This window comes from Carassius gibelio, chromosome B2, assembly GCF_023724105.1.
Source record: "Carassius gibelio isolate Cgi1373 ecotype wild population from Czech Republic chromosome B2, carGib1.2-hapl.c, whole genome shotgun sequence".
Taxonomy (NCBI): Eukaryota; Metazoa; Chordata; class Actinopteri; order Cypriniformes; family Cyprinidae; genus Carassius; species Carassius gibelio.
This window is the reverse complement of record NC_068397.1, coordinates 2280561-2303357: the sequence shown is the minus strand read 5'-3', so window position 1 is coordinate 2303357 and position 22797 is coordinate 2280561. Positions and strand designations below refer to the sequence as shown.

Genomic DNA, 22797 nt, shown 5'->3' with positions numbered 1-22797 from the left:
GTGGGAGAATGAGCAGCTTCACACACTCATGTTCACCTGAATGTAGTGTTCAGGTGGTGGGTGGCAGGGTGAAATGTGAAAAGAGTAGTGTAGGTGTAGTACACAATCAGAGCACGGTCTGTCACTGAACCTGGGTAAAGACAGTGAAACTTCGCTAGCCTGGCTGAAATTACTGAGCCAAAACGAACTAAATAAATAAATGATTTCAAAAAAGTCAAAGATTACAAGCAAATACTGCATAAAACAAGCACCTAATACCACAGCAGTGAACTGTAGATACTTTGGCATAGCAGCAGTGCAAGTCTGAGAATTCAGCACAATCAAGCATCACAAACAAAGAGGATTTGGTATGTTCTACAAGCTACTGTAACATGTAAGGTTTACATCAGCAGATATTACCACATCAACGGGCTAAAAATCACTTGATTTATTCTTTCCTCTTCTCTCAAGAGCACTTTTGCCACAGTGAAAGCCTCCTGTATTATTCAAGGTATTTCAATTACCCAAATTATTTAAACAGTTCAGCCAAAACAGACAATTTTCTGAAAATTCTCTCATTCTCAGTAGATCCAAGATGTCGATGAGTTTGTTTCTTCATAAGATTTGGAGAAATGTAGCATTGCATCAGTGTGTCTTCAACGGATGCCCTGCAGTGAATGGGTGCCGTCAGAATGAGCGTCCAAACAGCTGATAAAAACATCACAATAATCCACACCACTCCAGTCCATAAATTAATGTCTTGAGAAGACAAAAGCGGTGTGTTTGTAAAAAACAAATCTGTCATTAAGACATTTTTAACTTCAAACCTTTGCTTCTGGCTAAAATATGGCTCCATAATCCATAATAACACTTCCTCCAATGCAACAGTGCATCTCCTGTTGGCTCTCACATCACAAACCAGCCACATATTTGTTTAGAGCTGTTTTGGCTTGTAAACGGTGCTTGGTTTGTGCAGATCTCTCCTGATTCAGACCAGATTACTTTTTTTTTGTTTTTTTTTTGGAGGAAGTGTTGTTATGGATTATGGACCTCCATAATTTAGTTAAAAATGTCTTTATTGGATTTGTTTCAGCTTTTGACTTCTCAAGAAGTTAACTGATGAACTGGAGTGCTGTGTATCACTTGTGAATTATTGTGATGCTTTTATCAGCTGTTTGGAATCTTATTCTGACGGCACCCATTCACTGCAGAGCATCCATTGATGAGACACTGATGCAAAGCTACATTTATACAAATCCAATGAAGAACCAAACTCATCTAAATCTTGGATGGCTTGAGGGTGTGTAAACTTTCAGCAAATTTTCATTTTTGAGCTCACAACATCTGACAAAAAATGTGATAAACACACATACTGCATGCTAAAAAATACTGTACATCCTTCATTACAATCTCCAAGATATATCTATAAACATTGTATTTTTCTGTTCTTAACCAGGACAACAACAAATTGTACAGATGTACAAATATTTAGTAAACACAGACCAAGTCCTCAAATCCAGATCTGAACATAAGTTGCATAACCAGTACTATTTTAGATGAAAGGGGTCATATGATGCGATTTAAATTTGTTACAAGCTCTTGGTGCATGAAGAAGATCTGTAAAGTTGCAAAGACTAAAGTCTCAAATCCAAAGAGATATTCTTAATCAAAGTTAAGACTCGTTCACGCCCCATAAACACCTTGTTTAAACACGCCCCCACATCTCTACATCACTATGTGGAAATATTTGTGTAATGCCGCCCAAATGTTCACTAAAGAAAGAAGGCGTGGTTTCAGTAACACAGGAGAGGAGGTACTTCTGACTTTGCTAAGGAGGGACATTGTAGAAAACGATGCGTTTGAGAAAGGTGAGGCATAGAGGACATACAATAATGTACAGTACTTTAATAATTATTTGTTTTTTTGAACATTAAAGCATGTCAACATATCCTTTTACACCAAATAATGATCTTTAAAAAAGCATCATATGACCCCTTTACAATGATTGGCAGTACCTGCTCGGTCTATCCAGGCCCGGTAGCCGTTGAGTTCTCGCTCCACCTGTTGCTGGCGTCTGAGCTTCATGAAGGCACGTCTGTTCTCCACCCTCTCTCTCTCTTTAGCAAACTCCCTAAAGAAAGATTTAGGAAATTACACACATTCACATAATTCAATAAACGATTGATACAATGGACATCATTTAAGTGCTTCTCAGATTTTGACCTTAAAGGCGTGATCAGCCGAGAAACACTGTGGAGGCAAGAGCAGCTACACTAATCAATCCCAAGTGAAGCAGTCATCCAGAGAGTGCACTTGTCAGCCCACCCACCACAAGGCAATAATTCTCTCCTCCAGTCAATTCTTCAAAATAAGCACTCGTTTTTACAAATCAAACCTTGAAATTATTGGATGAATATTTATTTATTTATTTATTTATTTATTTATTTATTTATTATTATTATTATTATTATTATTATGTTTTAGATTTTGTTTGCTATAATAACCCTGCTTTCAACAGATCTACTTTGCTTTTTTATTGATTTCACAAAATGTAAACACATAATTTAAATAACAGCTTAACCAGAATATGGAAATAACTTTTACGATACCTTCTAATGCAATAATAATAATAATAATATATATATATATATATATATATATATATATATATATATATATATATATATATATATATATTTCCTCAAAATAAGATTGAATAAATGAATGATTCATTTATATAGTGCTTTATTGAAACATAAGAAATCCTGTTTTCTGAGAAACTAAATTAAAATGCAGTACGTTTCTAAACAAATATTTGCCAATGTGCTCAGAAAAATAAAAAATTTCATGCCCCACAGAGAGATAAACATTTAATGCATTGACTATGAACTCTAGACTTTTTGCTCCAATTTAATTCCCTTCATTCATGAAAGGGTAAATTAAGACTTCTTAAGACCTTTCTAAGATCCACAGTGTTGATAACACTTCAGACATCAGACAAAGCTATAAGACAGACATTCATCTTTATTCACAAAAAATCCTAATATAACTATCCTTTATGCATTTTTGATTGTCCATTAAAGAAATAGTCTTACTGATTAATGAGCAAATAATTGATCTGGTACACAAAATGGATGTGAATGCTTCTTCACGAAACAGTCTGATCTGGTTGATGAGTTCACATCATTGTGATTGTTCAAACATACTGTATTTCTCTAGAATATAACTCAAGTTAAGTGAACGACCTTAATAATACTGATATATCACTTTTGCCTCCCATTGATGCTTCAAAACTCCACATTTATTGTAATAATTGCATGGGTAAATATATATATATATATATATATATATATATATATATATATATATATATATATACATACACTAGGGCTGTCAACGAATATTCTAAATTCGAATATGTATTCGAATAGTTTTTAAAAAATGAATTTCGAAGGTGAAAATTAATATTCGAATAAATAGAAATGTGGAAAAGAATGCCCACGGTAGTAGAGGCGTGGTTGTCTGCTTTGCGAGTGGGCGCGCTGGCGCGCCTGAGGGTTCAGTGACAGGTCACAGCCTCACAGGAGTTGCACTGTCTGGCACAGCATCACTGCTGAAAGTTGACGCGTCTTCAAGTGCAGAGCCCAACTCGACCGCAGCAGAGAAAGTGAGGTAAAATTGTTGACCCGCGAGATAAAGTTGTATGCAAGCTATTTAAGATACAGTTAGCATACCATTCAACCACTAGCAACATGAGGTCACATCTCAAAAATGTGCACCCAAATGAGCATGTCATAATGTGTGGAACTCCAGCTAAACAGTCACGTCTTGACACTTATCGTTACTTTGCATCGCCCGCCACAAGCTCTTTGTCTGCAACACGACAAGAGGCCATAACGGATAAAAAATTTCGTTCATTTGTAAGGACATGAGACCGATCAGGGCTCGGTTCCCCAAAATGTTCTCATCGCTAAGTAGTTCTTAACCTATTCCTTAACCTTTCTCTTAACCTTATGGTACGATTCCCGACACGTTCTTACGCTAAGTAAACCTTCTGTAAGTCACACTTTCGTAAGGTTGGTCTGGACCATTCGTAAGCTCTCTCTTAGCGTTATTTTAGCTCAAGACGCTACTGTACAGCAGTCTTTAGAAATCAGCGAAGTACAAGTCAAACTATGGTATGTTGACAATGTAGTGGCTCAACAATGATTTTATGTTATTTTTTAAGACTCATAATAAATGATGTTCGCAATGGATAAAGGCCTATTTATGAAGTTGACTTTATGTGGTATCAGAACTAATATGGTGGTAATTAGCCTAGGCTTTTTCGTAATGTACTAATTAAAGCGAATTGGCAAACAATTTTTTGATAATTAAAATCTGGCAAACAATTTGGCTCTAAATGGCTAAGACCTATAAATGGGTAATCATGGTTGTGTCCAGTAAGCGACCATAGCAGCGATCCAATGTGTCCTTGTATTGAATCAAAGATGGAGCTGGACGCAGAGCCATTTAGTCCACGTCCAATTTTTTATTCGGCAAAACTTAAGCCCTTCTGACATTTTGCCTGACGTGGCTATATAAATAAGAAATCGACTCCCAAGACAACTCATTATGGAGCTGCTGGACCTTCTCAGACCTGCTCTTGCCAGCCTAATGCAGCAGAATTTTGCTTTAAGCCCTGAAGCCCAGCGCTACGTTTTTTTTTTTTTTTTGCTACAGAGGGCTTCATCGAGGTCTTGGGAGAGGGCTACAGCCTAATCAAAACCTCGGTGTGGAGGTGCGTCCACACTGTCACCAACGCCCTTCACGCCATGACGGGGATTACATCCTGGTAGATGGCACACTCATCCCTATCGCCAAATCATCAGTGATTGATCAGGCGTAGGCTACTTATCGCGAAAAGGTTACGCGGCCAAAAACGTGCAGGTTATAGTGGACCATAGGGGTGTGATCTCTGACCTGGTGGCAAGGTCCAGCAAAACTTCAAGTTCCTCTGACGAGAGGCTTGGTGCCCTTTTTTACGTTACTTCCCCATCATATTCTGTATCTAACTCTCTCTCTCTCTGTTCATTGTAGATAGGTTGCTTTTAATTTAAAACATAAACCAATTGCAATCAATACCGCATTAAACAGAAGTAACTGCAGCTGCTTGCCAATCAATTCAGACTGTAAAGTACCTTACCATTAATATAAAAGTGTATTATATAATTTTATAAGTCGTTAAACCCATTTCAAGAAGCGGCACAAGTAGCACAACGGGATAAGGAGGGTGGAAGATTAGCAAACGATACCCAGTTCGTCTAACCGTCACAACATATTGTGTGAATATATTACTGACCATTTGATAATTAAATTTATAGTCTATATTCTACTGATAACTTAAAATATGTTAAAATAAATGTTACTATAATAATTTGAGGAATGTTTCATTTGCATAGAACGTGTTGTCTTTCTTAATGCTGTAATGCACCTTCGCGTGAAGTGGAAAATCGATTCATGAGCAATCGATGCCATCTAATTCAGCACCCTCACTTTGGACAGCGCTCTTGTAACGTCGGACGTAAGAGGCAGCGTGTTAAGAAGCTTCCTAAGGGACACTTTGGGGTACACACTTATGAACATAAACAACTTTGGTAAGATATATCTTTCGATGTCTTCTTAGCACGCTAAGAGTGAGCGTTATCGGGAAACCGGGCCCAGTATCGCGGATGGGGCAGGCTTCGGGGAGTTCTGTCAAGCAATGGATCCGAGGTTTGATTATTTATCGTTTCATGTCAAGGAAAAGTTCCATGTTTACCACAGCACAGCTCACTCGGAGCATTCAATGTCAGTTCTATATGCTGTAAAACTTCAATTATTATTAATAATATTTGTTTCAATCACTGAATGAAGCCTGCTATATTTTGGACAACAGTCGCGACCTTAAATTGCTTGCACAAAAATGTGTTTGTTCATTTAAACCATTATGTGCAGAGAACATGAGGGTAAGAGCGTGTGAGGTCTGCAGTCTTGGCCATTAGTTGATTTCCTTGTTTTTTTGTCGGTAGTACGTTGTTATGAATGTTTAAACTTATATAGACTACCTATACAAGTAGTTATGTCTCTTTGTATTATTTTGTCCTGTTATTTACGTAATGTGCGTCATTGACAACATTTGCACCAGATGTTCGAATAGTTCGAATATTCGTGTATTTTTTAGAGGGAATATTGGAACGTCATTTTTGAGCAATTTTGACAGCCCTAACACACACACACACACACACACACAAATATCTCCTTTGTTTTAAATGCCAGAAATCTAATTTGGGACAGCATAAGCAGGAATAATGACAGTTCCGATTTTGATAAAATATTTGTGGAAACTCTTACCCAGAAAGGACACCCAGAACAAGGTTGAGCACAAAAAACGAGCCGATAATAATGAGAGGAATGAAATATATCCAATTCCATGTTGGCCCCAAAGCATCATTAGTCTGTGGAGAAACAACGGCAATCAGTGCATAATGTAAAGCTTTAGTGGAAAACAATCTTTTCAAAATTATTATGGTTAGGTGCTTTGTTATATACAGTTTATATATATATATATATATATATATATATATATATATATATATATATATATATATATATATATTATAGTTTATGTTTGGTAATGTCTTTTTTTATTATTATAGTAATTATAGCTTGTCAATATATAGTGTTACATTTACTCACTCCAAACCTATATGATTTTTTCCAAACCTGTATGAGTTTCCTTCTTCTGCTGAACACAAAAGAAGATATCTTGAAGTATGCTATACAGATGAACAAATTATAAAGCTTGGCTTATTGAATATCCGGTCCCTTTCTACAAAAGCACTTTTTGTAAATAATATGATCACTGATCATAATATAGATGTGCTCTGTTTGACAGAAACCTGGCGAAAACCCTGATGATTACATGATTTTAAATGAGTCCACCCCCCCAGATTACTGTAATAAACATGAGCCGTGTCTAAAAGGCAAAGGGGGATGTGTTTTTTCAATTTATAAAAATGTTTTCAGTGTTTCTCAGAGGGCGGGCTTCAAGTATAACTCGTTTGAAGTAATGGTGCTTCATATAACATTATCCAGAGAAACAAATGTTAATGATAAATCCCCTGTTATGTTTGTACTGGCTACTGTATACAGGCCACCAGGGCACCATACAGACTTTATTAAAGAGTTTGCTGATTTTACATCTGAGTAAGTGCTGGCTGCAGATAAAGTTTTAATTGTTGGTGATTTTAATATCCATGTTGATAATAAAAAAGATGCATTGGGATCAGCATTTATAGACATTATAAACTCTAATGGGTTTAGACAACACGTTTCAGGACCTACTCATTGTCAAAATCATACTCTAGATTTAATACTGTCACATGGAATTGATGTTGATGCTGTTGGAATTATGCAGCCAAGTGATGATATCTCAGATCATTATTTAGTTTTGTGCAAACTTCATATAGCTAAAACTGTAAATTCTACTTCTTGTTACAAGTATGGTAGAACCATCACTTCTACCACAAAATACTACTTTGTAAGTAATCCTCCTGATGTATCCGAATTCCTTAGCATATCCAAAATCTCAGAACAACTTGATGATGTAACAGAAACTAGTGACTCTCTCTTTTCTAACATTTTAAATACAGTTGTTCCTTTACGCTTAAGGTAGGTTAAGAAAACCAGTATGACACCATGGTATAATGAGCATACTCGCACCCTAAACAGAGCAGCCCGAAAAATGGAGCGCAGCTGGAGGAAAACAAAACTAGAGGTATTTCGTATTGCTTGGCGGGAAAGTAACTTACATAATCCTACATAAAAGCAATAAAAACTGCTAGATCTGTTTACTTTTTGTCTCTTTTAGAAGAAAACAAACATAACCCCAAGTATTTATTCAATACAGTGGCTAAATTAACAAAAAAATATAGCATCAACAAGTGCTGACATTTCCCAACACAAATGTCACAGCAGTAATGACTTTATGAACTACTTTACTTCTAAAATCGATACTATTAGAAATAAAATTGTAACCATGCAGCCGTCGGCTACAGTATCGCATCAGACAGTTCATTATAGACCCCCTGAGGAACAGTTCCACTCATTCTCTAATATAGGAGAGAAATAATTGTATAAACTTGTTAAATCATCTAAACCAACAACATGTATGTTAGTCCCTATTCCATCTAAGCTCCTAAAAGAGGTGCTTCCAGAAGTCAAAGATCCTCTTCTGACTATTACTTATTCCTCATTGTCATTAGGATATGTCCCCAAAACCTTCAAACTGGTTGTTATTAAGCTTCTCATAAAAAAAAAAAAAAAAAACACAAGTTGAACCTGAAGAACTAGTAAATTATAGACCAATCTCGAATCTCCCTTTTCTGTCTAAGATACTAGAAAAGTAGTATCGTCACAATTATATTCCTTCTTAGAGAAAAATGGTAAAATGAGAATTTCCAGTCAGAATTTAGATCGTATCATAGTACTGAGACTGCTTTCCTTAGAGTTACAAATGACCCGCTCTTATCATCTGATCGTGGTTGTATCTCTCTATTAGTGCCATTGGATCTTAGTGCTGCGTTCTAGACTATTGACTACAACATTATTTTGTATAGACTAGAACACTTTGTTGGCATTAATGGAAGTGCATTAGCAAGGTTTAATCGTACTTATATGACCGCCATCAATTCTTAGCAGTGAATGAAGATGTATCATATCGATCACAAGTGCAGTATGGAGTACCTCAAGGCTAAGTAATAGGGCCGTTACTCTTCATGCTTTACATGTTACCCTTGGGAGATATCATCAGGAAACACAGTGTTAACTTTCTAATTTGAAAAAATAACGGAATACATAGTCAATATAAAAAAAAACTGAATGATAAGTAATTTTTTCCTGCTTAAATCAGAAAAAACAGAGGTGTTAATTATAGAACATAAAAACTCTGCATGTCATAACCTAGAACGCTGCCTAGGACTTGATGGCTGCTCTGTCAATTTGTCGCCATTAGTTAGGAACCTAGGTGTGCAATAGGTGTGCCACATTTCTACCATTTGTAAAACTGCATTGTTCTATGGTACTATGGAAGCCGAGAGGGACTAGAGACTCTTTGAATACCAATTTGTTATAATTTTGGTAACCAAAAATACCAAAAGAAAAGAAATACCAGTCAACTACAGAACTGACATTTATTTAAATGTTACTGCTGTAGGAACTCACATTGTACAGGACAGCCGTCCATCCCTCCATAGTGATGCACTGAAATACTGTTAGCACTGCAAACAGGATGTTGTCAAACTGAGTGATGCCATCATTGGGCCCAATCCAGCTGCCATGGCAGTTGTATTTCTCAGGACACTTCCTCACTCCACATGCAAACTCCACCTCAGAAGAGTCCACCGTCTCATTTTCTGAAGAACAGCAATATTACATGATGCATTCAGTGACTACCCTTACAGGTGCATCTCAATAAATAAATGTTGTGGAAAAGTTATTTTATTTCAGTAATTCAACTCAAATTGTGAAACTTGTGCATTTAATAAATTCAGTGCACACAGACTACAGTAGTTTAAGTCTTTTTTTTTTTTTTATTGTGATGATTTTGGCTCACATTGAACAAAAAGCTACCAATTCACTATCTCAACAAATTAGAATACTTCATAAGACCAATTTAAAATAAATAAATAAATAATAATAATAATAAAAAAATATTTTTTAGTGAACTGTTGCCCTTAACGAAAGTATGTCCATTAACTGTACATGTTTTCATTACTTGGTAGAGGCTCCTTTTGCTATAATTACTGCCTCAATTCGGCGTGGCATGGAGGTGATCAGTTTGTGGCACTGCTGAGGTGGTATAGCCCAGGTTTCTTTGACAGTGGCCTTCAGCTCATCTGTATTTTTTTTTTTTTTTTTTGGTCTCTTGCTTCTCATTTTCCTCTTGGCCAGTCAAGCACACCAAAACCATGACCAACTTTTGGCAGTGTGGGCAGGTGCAAAATCCTGCTGGAAAATGAAATCAGCATCTTTAAAAAGCTGGTCAGCAGAAGGAAGCTTGAAGTCCTCCAAAATTTCTTGGTAAATCGGTGCAGTGGCTTTGGTTTTCAAAAAACACAATGGACCAACGCCAGCAGATGACATTGCACCCCGAATCATCACAGACTGTGGAAACTTAACACTGGACTTCAAGCAACTTGGGCTATGGGCTTCTCCACCCTTCCTCCAGACTCTAGGACATTGGTTTCCAAATGGAATACAAAACTTGCTCTCATCTGAAAAGAGGACTTTGGACCACTCTGCAACAGTCCAGTTTTTCTTCTCCTTAGCTCATTTAAGACACCTCTGAAGTTGTCTTTGGTTCAGCAGATTTCTTGACACGTCTGTGTGTGGTGGCTCTTGATGTCTTGACCTCAGCCTCAGTCCATTCCTTGTGAAGTTCACTCAAATTCTTGAATCGATTTCGCTTGACAATCCTTATAAGGCTGCAGTTCTCTCAGTTGGTTGTGCATCTTTTTCTTCCACACATATTCCTTCCACTCAACTTTCTGTTAACATGCTTGGATACAGCACTCTGTGAACAGCCAGCTTCTTTGGTAGTGAATGTTTGTGTCTTACCCTCCTTGTGAAGGGTGTCAATGATTGATCAGCAGTCTTCCCCATGATTGTGTAGCCTAGTGAACCAAACTGAGAGACCCGTTTGAAGGCTCAGGAAACCTTTGCAGGAGTTGATTAGCTGATTGGCATGTCACCATATCCTAATTTGTTGAGATAATGAATTGGTGGGTTTTTGTTAAATGTGAGCCAAAGTCATCACAATTAAAAGAACCAAAGACTTAAACTACTTCAATCTATGTGCACTGAATTTATTTAATACACAAGTTTCACAATTTGAGTTGAATTGCTGCAATAAATGAACTTTTCCAAAACGCTTTAATTTAGAGATGCACATGTATATAACAAAGAATATGGTTGTAAACATGTTTTGACTGCCATCGTTTTGATAAACAGCATTATTATTATTATTATTATTATTATTATTTTAATCAAATGTGAATACAGGACATTTTTGATGCTTTGTTTTCTTTATAGTTAAGTTTAAATTAAATTCATCAGTTAGTTGCTTAGTGATCCTCCTCATCTAAAGCACTTGAATATCCGCTAACAGGGAACTTTCTCTGAATTTTGGTGATGGACATTCTTCAAGTAACGTTAATAGATTATTATTATTATTTTTTAAATAAATAAATAAATAAAAATTGAATGTTCGTTCGGATATATCTGATTTTAAAATAATGTTTTCGAAATGTTAGTACAAAAACATTATTTTGAACTTTTTCTAAGAAGTTGTAGTTGTGCGTTCGTCTAATGCTTTTTAAATGTTTCAACTTGTTTCAGAATATTCAGAGAACCTTCAAAAGTTACGTTTCCATAAAGTTTGCAAAATGATCAAATGTTATCAATATTTGAATATAACCTCCCCAAAAAATGTTACTTGTTTTAAATGTAACTTGTTTCATAATGTTCAGAGAACATATTGTTATTGTAATGTTTGTGAAATGATAAAATGCATTTTTCCCTTAACATTTGTATAACCAAAAAAATAATAAATATAAATCATAAATGTTTCCGCCCCCACAGTCACGGCGTGAAAATACTTAAAAAAATGAATCTGGGAAAATTACAGTACAATGCAGTACAGTAAATAACAACCATAAACAGTGGTTTATGTGATTAACTTACAATAAAACAAAAGCAAACATACGCCTTTTTGTTTTGCATTTCATAATGAAATTGGACGAGCTCAGAGCTGACTCATTTTCTGTAAATTATTTTTCATAATTATGTGCTAAGGACTGTGGGTGATTGGAGGACACACTGAATGATCAAAATATGTGAATGAAGGGCGCACAATGAAGGCTGCATTCCAAGGATCCTTAAACCTGAGCCAGCCTTCGATGCAGTCTTACAAGCCCACAGACTTCAGATTGAGAAACAATCTAGATTTGATCTCAGTCAGTGTGAACGATGGTCTCTACATGTTGCCATCTTTCTCCACTGATGGCAATTCAAAAAGGTTTGTTTTTTCAGAGAAAATAAGATTACTAATAAAATTAGATGTTGTACCTACTCTGGTTCTTTTTGGGAGTGTAAAATAGATCCACAGTATGTATTTCTCTGTCTGCTGCCTTTGATATCACAGTGAGTAGCTTGGGAAAGTGGTGCTGTCAACCAATCACATTTGTCAAGATAGGATTTTCCAGTGGTGTTTGAATGATAAATCACATGGCATTTTGGCTCACGTGATTGGCTTAGAAAACTTGGCAGCAGAACTGAGCACCCAGAATCAAATTTCACATGGCACGGCAGCTCCTGTACACTGCAGCATTCCCGTTTCATTTGAGTTAAAGGCTGAAAAGATCCTCCATACCGAGTATATCTGGAGAGGGCAGGCAAGTGTGGTGTAATTTGCCACTGTAAAACTCCAGACCGATGATCGCGAACATCAGGATGGCGAAGAACAGCAGAAGTCCAATCTGCAGCAGCGGCACCATGGCTTTAATAATGGACTTCAGTACTATCTGTAAACCTGGAGGAATTCATCTGGATTAGTGAAAGCATTTAAGGTTTTTAAAATACGAAAATACTTACTTTTAAATACTTAAGACTGTGTGTCATATGTGACAAAATGATTTGAAATATTATTGATTTGGTAGATAAATAATGAGATGAGTCACTTACTAGGAATACCGGAGACTAGTTTGAGGGGTCTGAGCACACGCACAGCTCTCAGCGTCCTCAGATCCACGGGGATATTCATATGAGAGCCGGCAGTGGCCAGAATCCTGCAGACAAAAATGAAAAAGGAACAGGGAATAAGGCTTCATCCACATAACCATTAAAGGGACAGTTCACCCAGAAATTCTGTCATCATTTACTTATTCTCAAGTTGTTCAAGTTTCTGCATTTTCATCAAAACTCCCATTATAATCAATGACACAGTTTACACTGCTCAACGAGTCTGCTGTTTACATCATGTTTTCACTTTCTGATGAAAGACTGGGATCATTGAAAGTACTGTGTGCTCAGTAGACATAATGATAATTTCATAACCAAAGACATCAGCCAATCACAGCTGTGGGCGTTTACACTGAAGTCTCACAGTAGACACACCCTTTCAACAACAATGAAATCAGAGATTCTAAATTAAATCTAAACCAAAAAATAAAATAAAAATAATAATCATACTAAGATTGCTAGTACACCTCAGGAAATATTATAAAATTTTATTAATAATAATTTTAAAAATGCATTTAATTTTCTTCCCTATTGTGAGTTGTATTCAAGAGAAATGTCTTTTTGAATGAGAAAAAATTTAGGGTGGGACTTAATTTTGTGAATCTGGAATTGACTGGATAGTTGAATTGTTCTTGTTTGATATTCCTGGATCTCATGTGATTTTTTTTATTATTATTAAATATTACAAAGGCAAATGCATAAAAAATTAAACAATTAGAAAAAAAAAACAGCACTGCAATATTACATTAAAATTACTTTAAACTAGCCGATACTATGATAAGATGCCAGGGTAGGGTGTTTCACACATGCACACCAGTTGTTCATCCTAATATGTGCTACATTTAAAAGGTCATGTGAACAACCTCACAAAAGAAATGGGAAGTGGGCACTTTGGCATGGGCTTCGGCAGCCCTTCCCAGACACCATACGCTGACAAACACAACACACAACAGCATCTGTGAGAACGAAGACAATTGCTAATATTCAGGAGGAACCCAAAGTCATGAACACAGGGATAAATCTGAACAAGAGAATATTAATTACAGTATGGAAGAGGAAAAAGGGAAAAAGCGAGCGTCAGAAAGAGAGCGAGCCGTGGAGCGAGTGAGTGGGTGAGTGGATGAAAGCATTGCTCGGGGGTGTAAATGGTGTGAAAATTCAAGGTTGTGAATCTTTCTGTAGCCTCCAGAGCTGCAGCACGTCCGTACTATTGTACATCATGATTTGCATCAACAAATCCTTCATATCAGGAGCAGAGAGGAGCCTGCTTTATTATGCCTTTCTATAAACATCCGCTTTTCTGACGGGAGCTTTCAATCTGTGATTCAAAGGAACTTATGTAATGCTTCCTAATCAATCAATGGAGGAAGTGTACAAAATGTACTGCGTCTAAACCACAGGACAGTCTGTTAAACTTTATTTAACATAACGTGTGCTTCCTTAGGCTTAACAGTGTTTTATATATTCATGATTGTTTCTAACTGAACCCATTTTGTTTTGTGCATGTCATAATAATTAATTACGCTTGTACCTTTGTGTCATTTCACACATTTCTATCAATCAGTGTAACATGACCAAACACTATTAATTATTTCACAATTTGATTTCTTTGTACCTGTTGGTGAAAAAGCTGAAATGCAAACATGAAATGAATATGGGCTCACCCACACATCAACACCTACACACAGCACTGAACTGAGCTCTGAGAGCCAGTCAACGGGGAGGAAGATGGAGGAATAACATTATCAACACTTAGTGATGAATCATCCGCATATCTGCAGCAAATGCTTCATGTTTCACACACTATGAAAGAAAGGCTTCATGCCGAGTCTACGCTGCATTCTCAACATCTGAGCACACTGTACACTCATGGAGCTTCGAAGCAGCGCACAGTTGTCCGTTTCCTCAAGACACGCAGCAGAACCTGCTCTAAACCTGTTATAATTAAATGTTAAATAAGACAAATGTCATTCATATTTAAACCCATTATATTAACCAATATCTTTACTACTGACCTTCGATGATCCAATTCAACCATACTAATGAGCAAAAATGACACACTTGTGTTTTATTCTTGTTATGTTCCGGAATAGTGTTGAACTTTCTTCTCCTGCGTCATATTCTTCATGCAATTCGTTCTCTACTGTACTAATGTGAATTTACATTTCCGTCAGCCTGAGGCCTATTCATTTCACTTTTGGCATGAGAGGGCTTTTACATTTGATCTTTTTATATATCGAAAACAAACAAGCAAGCCCTCTCCACAATTATAAAAGTAATGTAACGCATCGATTTCCATTAAAAGTAACTATGTAATGTAATTAGTTACTTTTTTTAGGGAGTAACACAATATTGTAATGCATTAGTTTTAAAAGTAACTTTCCCCAACACTGACAACTACAAATGCATAAGTCATTGTTAAAAAGTAACTTCTGTTTATTAAATATTTGTATAGAAGTAATATCGCATTTTTGAAAACAGCTCTTTTGCTCTTGTGTTATTGCTTAATTATTTAATAAATAAATAAATACTCACTATACAAAATACAGATCTCATATAATTATGTAAGTATGTAAGAACAAACTCTTGCATTTTGTGGGTATTTATATTAATCTTGGTGACATTTTTGACACAATTGCTTTTCTGACTCGGCATAACAGTATAAACCATCCAGGGGCCCGGGGCCAACTGGGGCCTCAAGATAACTTCAAATTACTTAGAATAAGATTAAACAAGCATCAAAATAAGCTAAAAAGACTACAAATGAAAAATATTTCTTAATATTTGGTTATCTTTCTAGTCCATCTAAGCTCTAAGATATTTTGGGGGAGTGGAGAGTGGCCTTCAAACACTGTTGAAATAAGGAGGCTTTGATGTAAAAAAAAAATGGAGTTCCACTGGTATAAATGAAATGATTTATTATTGTTATTTAGTTATTTAATTAATCATTGGTTGCATTTGAAGTAGGAATCTACTCAAATTAATGGTGGTTATAAATAAATCAGACAATGCTCCGGCACTTTAGTGATATTCCCACAGTCTTGAAACACAATCCCGAGTCCTCTTAGTCTAAGACCAACTGAGACCAGACCTTCAAAAAATGGACGTAAGTACTACACTACGTACTAAGTACTACAACACTACAGCACTGCCACTATGCAACTATTGTCTCTCTATCGCCATCTGTGGCTGAAACATAACATTGCAATGTCACTTGCAGCTGACTTATTTAAAGGGGCGGGTGAAATGCTATTTCATGCATACTGAGTTTTTTACACTGTTAAAGAGTTGGATTCCCATGTTAAACATGGACAAAGTTTCAAAAATTAAGTTGTACGTTTGAAGGAGTATTTCTGTTCCAAAAATACTCCTTCCAGTTTGTCACAAGTTTGGGAAAGTTTTTTTCGAGTATGGCTCTGTGTGACGTTAGATGGAGCGGAATTTCCTTATATGGGTCCTGACGCACTTCTGCCGGAAGAGCGCGCTCCCGTATAGCAGAGCACTGAGAGCACAACAGACTTCACTGATCAGAGCGAGAGCGTCGCCAAATGTCACAAAAGGAGTGTGTTTTTGGTTGCCAGGGCAAGACAACCCTGCACAGATTACCAAAAGAGAAACAGCATTAGGGACCAGTGGATGGAGTTTATTTTTACAGAGCATCAACGGAGTTGTGCAAGTGTTTGTGTTTTTTCCCTGCATTTCTAAGATGCAAAACAAACAAGGCCCAGTTTGACGACGGATTTGCACATCGTTTATTTCTTAAGGATAATGCAGTCCCAACGAAAAAGGGTCACGATCGTGTGTTGGAACCGCAGGCGGTGAGTAAAACTGCTTCAAATATCTCTGTGTTGTTAACTTAGCTATCAGCCCGTAAGCACATCAAGTAAACAACATGCGATGTTGTTATCAAACTGCACTTTCCACATGTACACCTTTATTTGTTTGGTTTGTTTTGGATGATGTTTTTTCCTCACGGTAATGTCACAGCTTCCAAACGCTCTCCACGCAAAAGCCTACTGGCGCTCGTGATTCTTTAGCTCCGCCCACACGTCACGCCTCCTGCCGGTCGTGTTTTTCCGGGAAAAATCGGTACAGACTATCTTTCTCTTTTGAATATAATAAAACTAAAGACTTTTTGGAGTAATGAAGGATGCAGTACTACTCTATAGGTACTCAAGATTAACAGGAGATTGAGTGAAAACAGATCAGGGACACACATTCAGCTGTGGTTGCCAGAAATGCACTGAAAAAAAAAGAAAAGAAAATGGGAGCAGATTTTTTTCTCTCTCAATTTTAAAGGTTTAAATCAACTTGACAGTAGAAAACATGCATTTCTTTTACTGAAATAATGTCATTATACAAATTATCACCACAATAATCACCATAAAAACACAGGTGGTAATAAGAAAGTCGTAAAGTTTTACACAACTATAATTTCCAGAAGCTCAAGTAAATACTAATATATACAAGCACAAAACACCAAAATGTTAGCACACATGACAGTAAAATAATCCAATAAATATTAATGTAACAACATAAGATGTGACATAAAACCATAATGTGCATAACTGATGAGAACTGTGAACTGTCACTGTAAATGATGAGATGTCTTCTTTTTCACTTTGAAAAACTCATACATTTTATGAAACTCATACACTCTTACATTAAACAGTATTTTACTGTAAAATTGCATGAAATGTCCTATTAGATCTACTACAGTTTTCCATTGTACAAAGTAAGGGAACTAACCATTATTCAATTGACAGGTTTTAACAGTCTTTTATCATTAAAATAAGTTTTTTTTTTTTTTTTTTTACAGGTTAATGACATACATTTGGAATTTTACATACGAATCCCAACCTATAACTCAAACTTAAAAATGTTTTATTATCCAAGAGCACCTTATCAAGGCATGATTTTATATAATGCCTCAGTAATTAAATTGTATCTATTTTGAACCAAATAAATGAAAATCAAACCAGTGCCAACATGCCACTGGGCACCCTGACTACACTAATGTCAATGTATGTTTTTTGGGAACTCTGTATTTCATCACTACTTGAAGGATCCTGAGAAGGAAACATACAGAGAGCTGTGTGTGAGCATTATCATACTCATATTTGTTTTATGATGTCAAATGTGAAGTTTCTCCATATGTTCCCAGCAGACCTGTGAAGGAGAAAATATCAAATTGGCCCTGTCCCAGCAGATTCGCTTGCAGCTAATCATTAATTTCAGATGAAATGAAAGCCACAAGCAATGGCCTACTGGCCTTGTTTCAGTTCCCAGATGAGTGGAATGACACATGTAGTTTCTTTTAAGTCTGACTTACTTTCGCTCTTTTTAAAGAGGTCAGGTATGTTAGAGCCAGAAGTGTGTCAGATGCTGTATGTAGCAGCGATAATCGCTTTCATTTCAGATTTTAGCAGCCACTTTAAAATAGATTTTCAGGAGAAAAAATGGCATTTAAAGACAAAATGGATAATAAAGTTGTGTACAAACATCATTATTATTATTTTGTAATAAAAAGTGGACATCTCAAAGGCCAAACAAGTACATAGGGTCAGATATAATACAAAGTCAGCCTCATTCATGAAGCACGAGCAGGACAAATTTCTCGGTTAAACTGATCTTCAATTAATCTGAGAGTAGATGTATGAACATTTTACACAGAAATATGTTCTGCTCATGTTTTATGAATAAAGCCCGATTGATGCACTTAAAAATGTCTATGCAACCTTATAGAAATGACATCTTTCGTTGATGATGTGTGTTAAAATCAATGTCAGACCGTTTCCCATCTTTTAACAACATCTATTAAAATGTGAAAAAAGACCTTGCTTGATTTGTCATAATTTCATCTATTAAATGGATAAAAGCTAGGGTGCAAAATCATTTCTTGTTGCAGACGCCCACATGACCTTGACAACAGGGGTCAGGGTTTGGCTGGCTAGCACAGTTTATTATGTGTGCAGAAAAGCATCTTTCTTCATTCACAGTCATTCAAAAGCAGCCATGCATTTTCACAAAATACCAAACATTTTAATATATTTTAGTGGACATCTCACCATTTTTTTTGGGGGGGGGGGGGGACTCTTAACAAGCTTGTGTTATTTCAAAAGGTGTTTTCCTTGCTTCAATGAGTCTTAATGGCTCAAGTGATTTGCTTAACAAATGTTTTAGAAATGACTGCCGATGAAAGAAAGCAACCTGAGCGACTGCCATTCAGATAAATGACTCGCTTTCTCTCTCTTTCACAGACCACATGGACTTAGCCCATGAATCTGAAGCCATATTCATAAAACATTTTGTCTAACCACTAAGAGTTCTCCTAAACAGCAGTAAAAGTTCTTAGGTAAGAGTTTCCTCTTCAAATCTATTCACAAAGCTCCCGAGAGCTCATTTCACTAAGGAATGGCAGAAATCTTGAGCTATGAGAAGGGACGGGGTTGAGCTCATCACTATGGATGATGTCATCAAGCTATGTCCGCAGTGATTGGGGTCTCTGTCAGTCATTCATTCAATGAATGCTTACAGAAGCTGTGCAATGGCTTTAAAACGAACACCTTATGCCATTAATCACTTGGAGCTTATTTATCATTTACAGTTTTTTTCTATATTGATCTTTTTTTTTTGCATCATTCTACAGACCTATGTGTGGAAGCATAAAAAAATAAAAAAAATAAATAAAAGAAAGAAAAGCTAATTGCAATGTTTCATTCATTATTCTGACTTTTTCCCCTCCATATTGCGTGATATAAACTGAGAATTCTGACTTTTATTCTCACAGTCACAAGTTTATATCCCACAATTATATTTTCTCACAATTCATACTTATTTTCTCAGATAAACTCACGATTGTGAGTTATAAAGTCAGAACTGCAAGATCTAAACTTGCAATTACAAGAAATAAAGTCAGAATTGCAAGAAATAAATATATTCTCATATTTGGGCAAAAAACCAAAAACAAATAATAATTATAATTCCAATTCTGAGGGACAATAAAGACTATTTTCTTACAATTGTGAGTTTATAATTCAAAAATGCAAGATATGTGATTGCAATTTCCTTTTTTATTTGTTACTCAGTAGAGGAAACAAGCTTTCATACCTATGTGCATGCTTGGAAAACTAATAAATAATAAAATAAATAAATAAATAAATAATACACAATAAAGCATGTAGTACGACATACAAATAGATGAATTTTGGGATACAGAGCTGCCTGAAGGCTTCAGAATGGAATGATTGACGATCAGCAGAAACGCTCCTCGCCCACTGAAGGAAGTGGAGAAGTGCTTAGGGAACTTCTGATTGTGCAAGCAGAAACCAAGGAGCAGATAGCAAGTACAGGCCATGCCTTCCACAGCCGTAGCACACGCTTCTAATCTCAAGCAATGAAGTATCAAAAATCAGGAGAAGGAAAATATAAATGTCACTTACCCACTTAGCACAACAATGAAGTCCATCACATTCCAGCCGTTTCTGAGATAGGAACCCTTATGGAAAACAAAACCGAGCGCCACCAGCTTGATACCAGCCTCAAAACAGAAGATCCCAATGAAATAAGGCTCGGTCTTCTCCTAACAGACCCAAAGAGAAAGAAACAGATCGAATAATTCAACAAAACAATCAATAGAAAATATTCATTAAAAAAAATGCAAATTCTAGTTTAGATTTTTTACTGATATCAAACTCTAATATGAATCGCATTAAGGTTTGTAGAGATGGCATTAGATTTATATTTTTCACTGCCATAAAGAAACAATAAAAATGGTCTTCTTTTCAGTAAAGTTATAAAGTATGCTTACTTTATAACAAATTGCATACATTACATCATTCATTCTTTAAAGCAGATATATTTCTTGGTATATTTCTTTCACATTTCTCATCATAAACACTTCATTACTCGAAGTCAATAGCACCATAACCCAAGTGTGAAGGAAATAATTTTAAACCTCCACAGAAAACTGCAAGAAAACGCTTAATGTCACAAAATAAAGTGATATAAACCAAAATAAAAAACTCACTATACACCTTACTGATGTTAAACACTATATACAGACAAGCAGATGTGGCTAGAATATTAATGCAATGTGCAAAGTTGCATGTTAAGCATTTTCCTTCCATAGACAATCATTATAAGGAAAACGCTTTACATGGCTCAATGCATTCAGATAGTGATACTAAAACTCAGCATACGCCTTACTGATGATGAAAAAAAAAAAACTTTTATAAAAACATTATTTTATATCACTGTCTTTGTCCTTTAAGCCACATAAGTGTTTCTGCCTGTATATAGTGTGTAGTGTCAATAAGATATAGTATACTGAGATTTGTCTTGTATTATAATGCATTAATGCATTAACGTGGGAATGGATTGCAAAGAATTTGTGAGTATGGTTAAAAAACTGAGGGGGCGAACTGCAAAACCGTAGCCACCGATTAGCTGGGTCTCTTTTCTCTCTCTCTCTCTCTCTTTCTCTCTCCTACAGGAGATTTCCCAGTGTTGTCTTTTGCCAATATCTTCTGGGAAACAGTATGCATTTTAATTTGTACTCTCTGGATGCTGGGAATCCAATAATTTAGTTTAGTTATGTTTATTTAAAATAAGCTTACCAGCCTTTTGGACATAGGTGTCTTGTCTTCACCAGGAAGATGCTGTTCCAGGGATAAAACGATGCAGTTGGCTATGATGGTGGCCAGGATCATATACTCAAATGGAGTAATGGCACAGGGGTCAAGGATAATATTACATCAGTGAAAGAAAAAAAGACTAATAAATAAAAATAATTCATCAATGCATCTTCATCTCTGACATGACAAAATGAGAATTACTGAATTAAAAAAAAAAAGTTCACATGCAGTATAAGCATTGAAGTCTCTCCTCTTCACGACTGGCACACTTTACTGTACACTTCACTTAACTCATGCAAAAATCTTGTACATCTGCCTGCATTAATTCTGCAAATACACTGTGTTTCCTTGATGTCTATGTATTGACCAGTTCAGTTTAGCTCATGTAAATGAGTCAGTGCTATATTAATGGAGAATGTGAGTGGATGAAGTGTGCATACAGTATCTTCACTGACAGACTGCTGTATAGCTGTATTGTATTGCTTTAGCTCCTGTCAGCCCTGATTTCCCTTGTATTTTGGATCATTTGTGAACACTCTTATTAACAGACAATATCTGTAGAACCAGCTGTGCGGTTCGCTTGTAAAAGCTTTGTGACCCAACATGTCATTCACTGTCCACCGACCTACTGTGAGTTATTAATTACTGACTGGTGCCACCCCGAACAGCACATTCAAGTAAGCCAGCATAAATTACATTGATTGTGCCTTGAGTAACACACAGCAGCGTTTTGTTAGCGAATGATTCCACTTCATTAAACGAATCAGGTGAGTCAATGACTCAGTGACCCATTCATAAGAACAGTCACATTGTTTCAGAACGAATCAGCTGTTTAAATGAATCAATTGAATGAATGACTCAGTGACTCACTCATTACAACTTGCAGTGACTTTTAGTTTCATATTAAGAGTTTCATTTCATAAAAAAAAAGAATGTAAATTTTTTTTTTTTTTTTTGTATGTATTCAATGCATTTCTCAACTAGCACAGTAATACGATCTTTTATATTTTACTGAAGCCATTCTTGGACTGGACAACATTTAAGATGCAACTCTTATCATATAGCGATGGTGTGGTGTGTTTTTAGATGTGGGTGTTACAGAAGGACAATGGTGGCGTCCATCACAAATGACAAATTATTTAATTAAATGTGTCCTGCTTTATATGCAGATGTTTTGTAACTACTGTGTGCTTATGGCCAAAAATATTTAAGGTAAAATATTGTGTTCATGTTGAAATGTAATAGACTTTTGAAGCTATTGAGGGGTGACAGAGTAAGTTTAGAGATGGGTTATGATTGGGTTTAAGCGGTTAAGGTAGGGTTGATCGTGTAAGTATAGATGTAACTACATAACTTGATTAGA

The 22797-nt window shown here is 36.0% G+C and overlaps 1 protein-coding gene across 1 annotated transcript in view; it reads right to left on the bottom strand.

Moving 5' to 3' along the window:
- cacna1eb (calcium channel, voltage-dependent, R type, alpha 1E subunit b) overlaps nt 1–20508 on the bottom strand; it is a 71195-nt gene extending 50687 nt beyond the window's left edge. Inside the window, exons 1-6 of the mRNA XM_052548087.1 lie at nt 20241–20508; nt 12742–12845; nt 12431–12589; nt 9223–9413; nt 6352–6455; nt 1995–2110 (exon numbers count right to left, since the gene is read on the bottom strand). Of these exons, the coding sequence (XP_052404047.1) occupies nt 1995–2110; nt 6352–6455; nt 9223–9413; nt 12431–12589; nt 12742–12845; nt 20241–20266 (700 nt within the window). The 5' untranslated portion in view covers nt 20267–20508. The remainder of the gene's footprint in view (nt 1–1994; nt 2111–6351; nt 6456–9222; nt 9414–12430; nt 12590–12741; nt 12846–20240) is intronic.
- Nucleotides 20509–22797: the final 2289 nt, after the last annotated feature.